The following is a 9,316-nucleotide window of genomic DNA, read 5'->3' on the forward strand; positions in this document are numbered from 1 at the left end:
TAACAAAAGTAGAGCCAATTCTGTAGCATAAGATCTAAAAAATTCAGCAGCAAAACAATCTGGCCCCAGAGCCTTGCCTGTAGGTAAGGCCTTAATTACCTCGTCAAGCTCCTCCAAGTTTATCTCAGAATCAAGATAATTTTTTTGCACAGTCGTCAATTTAGAGAGTTCTAATAGTTCCACAAATTTTCTAATATCTTCATCAGTAGACGAAGATATGGAACTATAAAGATCAAGATAGAACTTTTTAAAGGCATTATTAATATCAATGGCTGAGGTAAACATTTCACCACCAGCAGATTTCACTGAGGGAATGGTAGAAAAAGACTCTCTCTGCTTTATATTTCTAGCCAAAAGCTTCCCTGGTTTATCCCCTGACTCAAAGTGTCTTGCCCTGAATAACAAAAACTCCACTTTCCTTGACAAAATAGTATTATATCTGTTTTTCAAACGGGTTAATTCTCTGAGGCCATCACATAACATTCGGTGCTTCAGCTCTGCCTCTGCACTTTTAATATTCCCTTCCAACTCCACGAGCTCTCGTGCTTTGGATGTTTTGGTAAATGAGGCATACTGTATGATCTGACCCCTAAGAACCGCCTTAAGTGTCTCCCAAGCCATGCCCACAGATGATACTGAGGACCAGTTGGTCTCCATATAAACATTGATTTCAGTCTTTAACATTTGCTGGAAATCAGGATTTTGCAAAAGGGATACATTAAAGCACCAACTATATGATTTATTTTTCTCTTGTGATCTGAGACTAAGATGTTTCCAATTGAGCAATCCACAACAGATGAAATGAGGGACTTAGATATATAAAAAAAATCTATTCTAGAATAAATCTTATGGACTGATGAAAAAAATTAATAATCCCTACCAGATGGGTTCAAAAGTCGCCAAATATCTGTAAGACCAAGATTTTTACACATCCTGTGAAGCATCACTGTTGCTCAAGAGGGCTCACACACTTTTGCTTCACTATGATCAATGACTGAGTCCATCAAAAGATTAAAGTCTCCTCCCAATATTATATCATGAGGGGTGCCAGCGGCTTGCAACATTCCTTCAAGATCAATAAAAAGCCCTGATCATCAACGTAAGGTGCGTAAATATTAGCCAAAAACAACCTTTGCCCCTGAATTTCTGCTAAAACAATAATGATTCTCCCTAATTTATTTTTAATCTGTTTGAGAGGTTTGAATTGTAGATGTTTACTTATCAATGTAATGACTCCCCCTGCTCTTTCTTGAGCCAGCACTAAAGAAAACATGCCCACCCCATATCTTCCCAAATTTTTCAGCTTCCTGCGAGGAGAGATGCGTTTCTTGAAGAAACACTATATCACATTTCTTACGCTTAAGAAAAGAAATAACCTTCCTTCTTTTTATGGGGTGCCCCAACCCATTCACATTCCATGTGGAGAAAGATAACCCACTCATATTAACATTTGACATTTTGATATAATAGAAAAAATATATTGTGTGTCAAAAACAAGATTATACAGACCACATTCCAACATTAGTGCAACAATCAAACCCCGAATTCCCCCCCGAACCAAACATTTTTCTTAAAAAGAAAAATGTGCGCATTAACCCCACGCACGACAGCGCCAACCGGTTTCAATCCCTCTAAACACAAAAGGTCCATGTACGCCTACGAGAACCCTCACGACAACTCTGCCGTCAGATTGCTCAAGTCCGGTACTTCTGCACAAATTTTGTGAGGCAAAATTACATAACAGAAAATACTCTGTAAAACAAATCCCAGCTAATAGGCAATATAAACACAAAGAACATGTAGATTCATTCACAGAACTGTCTCGAAGGTGTGTTCCTCCACAAAACAAATTCCAGCCGATATAAAGCCGTTCAGTTTCCTCGGACAGACAAACAAGTGTTCAGTGAGCCGGCTGTTTATGAGTGCAGCAGATGATGTAATCATTCCAATGTCCCGCAAAAATACTCCACAAAACAAACTCCAGCCAACAGGAGGCATAAGCACAAAGAACAAACAGATTCATCCAGAACTGTCCCAAAGCTGTGTTATTCCATAAAACATACTCCAGCCGCTAGGCGGAACCAGCACAAAAAGAAACAAAACAGGCGTCCCGGTTTTTCGGTGGTCAAGAGTGTATTATTCACTCGGAGGCTGCATAAAAAAAATACACCATGACTTACTCAGCCAGTCAACTTTATAAAAGACATCATTTGTGTGGGCAAGTAGATATTTTGCAGCCATCCTTAGTATCCATTCTCAATCTGGCTGGGAACTTTAGTGTAAAAGCGATCTTCCTTCCATGCAATGTTATTCCACAAAACAAATTCCAGCCGCTAGGCGGAACCAACATAAAAAGAAACAAAAATGGCGCCCAGCTTCCTCAGACAGCTGAGAGTAAGTACAGCGAGTTAATCCACTCTGAAGCTACATGAGGAACACTAAATGCTTACCCATTGTTTCTATGAAGGACAGTGCTTGCTTGGGACATGTAAATACTTTGCGGCCATCCTTAGTATTTATTCTCAGTTTGGCCGGAAACATCGGTGCAAAAGCGATCTTCCGTTGATGTAAGAGTTTCTTACATTTCTTGAATCGATTGCGTTTCTCTTGTCGAATTCGCAAAGTCCGGGAACAAGAAAATATTATGATTCTTCCAAGAAAGCTTTCCTTTGCTCCTCACCTCACGCAACATGAGATCTTTATCAGATATCTCAGAAATTTGGCAAGAATTGATCGGGGCCTGTCTCCCTCAGCAGATCTACGAGCCGGGACCCTGTAGGCTCGCTCGATTTCCAGCTTATGGCCTGTTATGTCGAGACTCGGGAAGAGCTCGTCTAGGAATTTAACCATATCTCTGCCTTTTTCATGCTCAGAAATTCCAACAATCCGTACGTTATTTCGTCGGCTCCTATTTTTCAAATCTTCCAGCTTTTCCAAAATGCTTTTTCACGTCTATTTTGGTCGCTAGCGGATTAGCGGATAATTCCCTTTCCGATGACTCCAGATAATTGATCTGTTTCTCAACATCTGCCACTCTTGTAACCAACTCAGAGAATTTTATTTCCATCGCCGTAATCGATCGATGTATTACAGTGAGATCTTCCAAGTCAGCAACAACCTTTGTCAGCATCACAGACATGTTGGACAGTTGACGCTGGATTTCTCCTGCCGCACCATCCAAATTGAATCCCTGGTCCGCAGGCCCGTCAGAGGTTTCAGCTTGAGCATGTAAGTGTCTTTTAATATCTCCAGAGCCCGAGGATTTTGACTTCTTTGCCATGTTTACCTCAAAAAACAAATATAAAGCTGGGTGTATCGAATCTCACTGGATTATAACATGAAAATAATAAAACAGCTAGCAAAGTGCACAGAGCTCACCGTTCACACGTCTGCTCCTCACATGGCATCACGTGACCCTCGGTCTTGGTTGATTTCTTTTGATTTTCCCATGATGTCAAGCAAAGAGGCACTAAGTTTGAAGGTAGGCATTAAAATACATTCCCAGGTACACCTCCAATCGACTCAAATTAGCCTATCAGAAGCTAAATTATGCTTGACGTAATTTTATGGAATTTTCCAAGCTGCTTAAAGGCACAGTTAACTTAGTGTATGTAAACTTCTGACCCACTGGAATTGTGATATAGTCAATTAAAAGTGAAACAATATGTCTGTAAACAATTGTTGAAAAAAATTACTCGTGTCATGCACAAAGTGACATCATTTAGATGTCCTAAATGACTTGTCAAAATTATAGTTTGCTAATATGAAATCTGTGGAGTGGTTAAAAAATGAGATTTATTGATTTCAACCTACTATGTGTATGTAAACTTCTGACTTCAGCTGTACCCGGTGAGGACAACGCAATAGAAAGACATGTTTGCTTAATATTATTTCACAGTGCACTGCCTTTTTATGTCATTACATTCAATTCAGACTGCAAACTCACAACTCGGGTTAAATATCATATCTTTTGCCCAGCCACTTTATTCAGAAGCGGCCGAGCACCACTGATAATACTGATATACAACTACATTTATTATTTAGAGCCGTGTACAAATTGTATCTTTATAATTCATCAACGTAAACACACACACGTACGCTAGTGAACGGAAGCTCAGCTCAGTAGCATCAGTAGCTGTGGGGCTGTGGCAAAAGATCCAACACACTGTTAATCCCACGGGTCTGTTTTGTAAGCAAATCATTATTAAGACTATTAATGGCACACTGCAGAATTCTCTCTTTTTCCCTCCCTCCTTTCTCTCTGTCCTTCTCTTGCTCCCACTCAGTCTCTCTATTCAGTCCACTTCTCCCACCTTCTCCTTCTCTCAGATCTCCTCGCCTTTTCTCAGGGAACATTTTAAATTCTGTGGAGCTTTCTTTTAAAATTTTTGGCAATCCTTTTGTTGCAAAACCTAGTGAGCTGTATCAAAGGCACGCTCCCAATGCGAAAGCTGTTCCAAAAGACAGGTATCTTAATAATGCCTTGTTTTAGGCAATCCCATTAAGTATTGTAACAAGCTGAATGAAGAATTAAATCCAAGAGAGAAATGTTGATAATAAATAAACACATTTTTAAATCAGTACTGATAAGTATCAATATAGATAGTTCAATATAATAATAAAAATTTATTATTTTACTCAATATGTTTGTGAGTTGTATATTTTTATGCTGAGTAGAGTATCTTGCAGTTAGGTTAGCAATATGCGCATGTCAAACTTGAACTGAAAATCCCAGTTGAGTCTCCCAGAGTAGCTGCCTATGTAGACCTATAGCATTCCAAATCGGTCACTTATGAAGTTCCATGATGATTAGGATGCTGCCTTATAAGGCAGCTGCCTATGTAAGCAGTAGGCAGCAAGGAATCTCTCTAGGTTTTGAAACAGAACTTCTGTTATTTTTTTAAAAACACTTTTTGAGATGAACGTGATTGCAAACGTTGGAAGGCAGCCACCTACTCGTTTTTGTTCATACATTGCCAGGGCAACTTCAGCATTACAATAACAATGCTGTACATTTCAGTGGATTTTTAAAGGTAAAACAGAGGACAGAGAAGGAGAGGAGAGATTTTGAAATGAATCTTTGTTCTAATCATTTTTGTGCCGAGAACATTAGAAACGCAGACTGTACAGTACATTCGGTACTATGCGAGTTATGTCCCACAGGACAAAAAAGGTTCCATTGCGGAAAAAAAAAACCCCAACGTCAATTCCTAGTATATCTATCAAAATGAAAATTGCAGAGTTCTATCTCAATAAAGATTGGAAAAAAAAACTCTACAGAAAGCAAATGTATCCATTAGCTTTTAAATTCTCCATTAGATCAGACAGATACCTACAGTCAAATGAGATAATGACTAGCAATAGCTATTGCTGAACAAATGAATACATGTCTGTACCTTACTCAGTATCTATTAAACACTTCTCTTCAAAAATGGTGGTATTGGTTGATGATTTATGTGACTTATATGACTAATATGCAGTTACATGTACCAATGATTTTACTTTATTCAGTTTCCATGGAACACAAAAGGTGATTTTAACAGAATCTCCAAGCAAATCTTTTTTCATACAATGAAAGCATTCAGTACAGTGACCAGGGGCTGCCAAAAAGGTCCAAGAAGCACCATTAAACACCATAAATGATCTCCATAGAACTTGTGTGCTATATTCCAAGTGTTCTCAAGCCTTTTAATAAATCAAGGAATAATTTAAAATTTCCACTTTTCCATCGGATCGAACGGATCTCATTGCAAAACCGTGCTGTTCAGTGCTGATCCAGGCCTGTTTCTTATTCCACTGTAGTGCTTGTATGAACATAACAAATACGTCAATTGGCGATGATGTGAGAGGTAAGGAGTGAGTGACTGCATATTCCAGTGTTTAGGACTGCTTTTTCCCCTGGTCTCTTACCCTGCTAAAGCACAGGAAAGACATGCCCCATGTCACAAAAAGAAAAGAAAAAAAAACATAATTTGCTGAGGGTTTGTGCATGCCACCAGACTCAAATACACAGAAAGGTTAAAGTTCACAGACTAGCAAAAAAGGACATTCATTGACAAAATATTTTACAAATAACACAATGATATATTATAGTATATGAGGTTCAGTGAGCTAGCTAGCTTAATCTACCTCCCTGACGAAAAAGACATGCAGAAAAATTATGTACTATATTAGTTCGAATATGATCATAAAATCATGAAGATATACCAAATATACACTCGCTGCTATCGGAATATCCATACTTCTCTAATATAGTATGCCAAAAACAGTATGCCAATGGAGTAGTATGTCCAAATCCACAGTAATCATGAAGTAGTAAGCGAGAAATACTTGGATGACCTACTATTTTGAATCGACTTAACACTTAACTAGAGATGAGGCCACGTCACATTCAAAATGCTGAATTTAAATGAACGGCGGTAAATCGAAAGCCAGATGGCTCTTCGCAACTTTAAGTGCTATATATACCAAAATAATTATTCCTTGTGCTTAAAAGGTGCTTGTTTAACAAAACCAGAGCAGACAGTTTTCGCGGTTGTTGTTCTTGCGTCATATATTCGGGTCACAAGACAATGCCCACGTCCCCGGATGAAGTATGTCCGAAACCAATTCATACTACTCGCATACATACCTAAATTAACGTACTGTTTTGCCGTGTGTCCTTCATCAAATACGGTACATACTGTGACAATATGCGGTTTCGGACGCAGCGACTATTTTCTTGATTACATTGTATCAACCTCCCCATAGCAAACTTTGTCGACTAACTACATGTAGAAAGAAATTAGTTACCATGGCGTTGGCAAATTGACAATCGTAAGTCGCCACACACTAAAGCCATTCCACCAGTATGGTTGAGCGCAGTGAAGCGTAGTCAGCTAACCTTGCCGAGAAATCTGGGCCATGGTGAACCATGTTCAAGTGCAAATGCAACTGGAACCGTTCCTCACAGTGCTCAAAACTGTTCGGCCCAATGGTGGAAAGCGCCTTTTGTTATTTAGTGAAAATCTCACCCTTGAAATCAAATCTTGCTGTCAACTCTCATTCACACTTACCCCCAAAATGACTGGTTCTGCATGTGTTTTGACAGGCTGATATGCAAACTGACCATGAGCGTGAATGGGATAACTTCAGAAGATTTGGAATATAGCACACAAGCCGCATGGAATCTTTTATGGTGCTTTTTTTTAAATTTCTGGAGATTGGCAGTATAATCAGCATTCATTTTCATTTTGCAGAAAAGAGCAGCTCAGACATTGTGCAAATACTTCCTAAGCTTTTGAGTTCCCCAGAAGAAAGAAAGCCCTACAGATCTGGAATAACATGAGGGCAAGTAAATAAGGACATTTTCATTTTAGGGGATTTAATACTTAAAGAATCACAATGGTGTAGGGACTGTCATTACTGGTAAGCCTGGAGAAAAGCAATCACTTCAAAGGGCACAATGGTGAAAGAGCAAGATAGTGTCTATCTCCGTCATCATTGTGCCCTAAGGTCACACCCTGTTTGAGAACCAGCAAGCAAGATTCTTCGTAATAAAGCTACAAGCACCTCCAACCAACCAATGTTTCTGTCATGTTTGTAATGACCTTGGAAATTGAAGCCCCAATAAAGATCACCATTTGAGCTGCACTTTACCAAATATTTGTATAATAAGAGCAATAGAGCCGCCCTCTTGAGACTTTGTGACCAAACACACCATTATGAACCAGAAGCTAACATATAGATCAACCCTCCCACACTCAAACCAACAAAGATAGAGGAAGGAAACAATCTAGGGTACAAGGGTGCAATTCAACAAACTAACCAAACACCCACAAGTCCATGTAAAGGCTCAAATGGAAAAAAATGAACAAAAGTCCATATTGGTAAACACCTTCAAGCTGAGAAGAACATTGAGAACACTGGATCACCCTCCACCTCCCACAGGTCCTCCAACCAGCATCATTAGTTTCAGCCTGTCATTTCTGCAGCATAAACACCCCAACCCATCTCCGAGAAAGCCTTTCGAACCAGATGACAGCTTACACCGTATCCCCTATATTACACACAGAAGTCTGGACTAGTCTAGACTCTATAGCTTCCCAAAAATGTAAAAAAATTTATATTAAAACTGGCTGTTTGGGAAGGGAATGGAATTGGCATGTCCAATACACAGATACATGTGGAAATGTGAACACAAAACTAAGATGCCCTTATTGCCAACCACATCCTAACTCATACACTCTTAATGCATTTCATTATATATCCACATTGCAGCCAGTTTAGGACAGGTAGAAAGTGGGAGAATGTGTGTGTTTAAGTGTGTGGAAGGAGAGAGGTTGAGAAAGAGGCAGAGAGAAAGAGAGAGGTTAGGTAAGGAGATATGTAGAGGGTGGAGTAGCAATAACTCACCATGCTCAACCCAAATCCCGCATTGGGCTGGCAGACGGGTGTAGATCTGTCCTCCCTCTCCGTCCACAGACACAAACAGCCCCTGCGAGCGCCTTAACGATGGCCAGCTCATCCACAACACCTCACTGTGTGCCCACACACACACACACACACTCTAAAGTTCGGACATACACGAGGGGTATCTCCTCTTAGAAACGATGCCTTCTCAGCCCTCAAGATCCAAAGGAAGTATGAAGGTGTTAAAGGAAGTAACGGAGGTGGCGTTGTGGAAAAACGTCAGGGAAGAATCATTCTCCTCGGTTTGGCTTGGAACGGCTGCATGCAAATAAATACATAAGCACACGAGATGGTAAAGGAGGTTGAAAATGCTCACTGCCTCCCTCAGTGCACCGCTCTTGTCATTTCCAGAGGAAGGTTGACTACTCGTCTTCTGTGCACACGTTCTAGACCATCTTATCTAACTGAAGTGTGCATGGGAGAACCCCTCGATAAAACTGGAAATCAGCATGAGCAGAGGACACGCGAGAGAGACAGAGAGAGAGAGAGAGAGAGAGAGAGAGAGAGAGAGAGAGAGAGTGTGTGTGTCTGGCGCTACAGTCCATGAATGGTGCAGTGCTACTGTTGTCATGGTAACCACTGGGGAGGAGGCTTGTAAAGTGGTGAGGGGGAGTGAGAGAACGAGAGAGAGAGGGACACTGTAGCTTTGGGGTGGCCAGTGGTGTGTGTACGGAGAGTGGTAATTGTAGCTAGTTTTTAACTTTTGGCTCTAGGTGCTGCCGGTGCACAGGTCTGATCCATCCACTGGCTTAACCTTTTGTTACCCTTGAAAATACCATCTATTCATCTACAAATCCATTCATCAAATTATCCACCTGTACTTCCTCATATTCATGTAAATTCAGGCTCTTATAATTCATCCATC

The 9,316-nt window shown here is 40.2% G+C and overlaps 1 protein-coding gene across 2 annotated transcripts in view; it reads right to left on the reverse strand.

Moving 5' to 3' along the window:
- LOC127427369 (protein TANC2-like) overlaps positions 1–8,852 on the reverse strand; it is a 117,232-nt gene extending 108,380 nt beyond the window's left edge. For both annotated transcript variants that reach the window (XM_051674939.1, XM_051674938.1), the window contains exon 1: positions 8,395–8,852. In XM_051674939.1, coding sequence (XP_051530899.1) covers positions 8,395–8,506 — 112 coding nt within the window. In that variant the 5' untranslated portion in view covers positions 8,507–8,852. The remainder of the gene's footprint in view (positions 1–8,394) is intronic.
- Between the last annotated feature and the right edge of the window lie 464 nt (positions 8,853–9,316).

Source organism: Myxocyprinus asiaticus, chromosome 36 (assembly GCF_019703515.2).
Source record: "Myxocyprinus asiaticus isolate MX2 ecotype Aquarium Trade chromosome 36, UBuf_Myxa_2, whole genome shotgun sequence".
NCBI lineage: Eukaryota > Metazoa > Chordata > Actinopteri > Cypriniformes > Catostomidae > Myxocyprinus > Myxocyprinus asiaticus.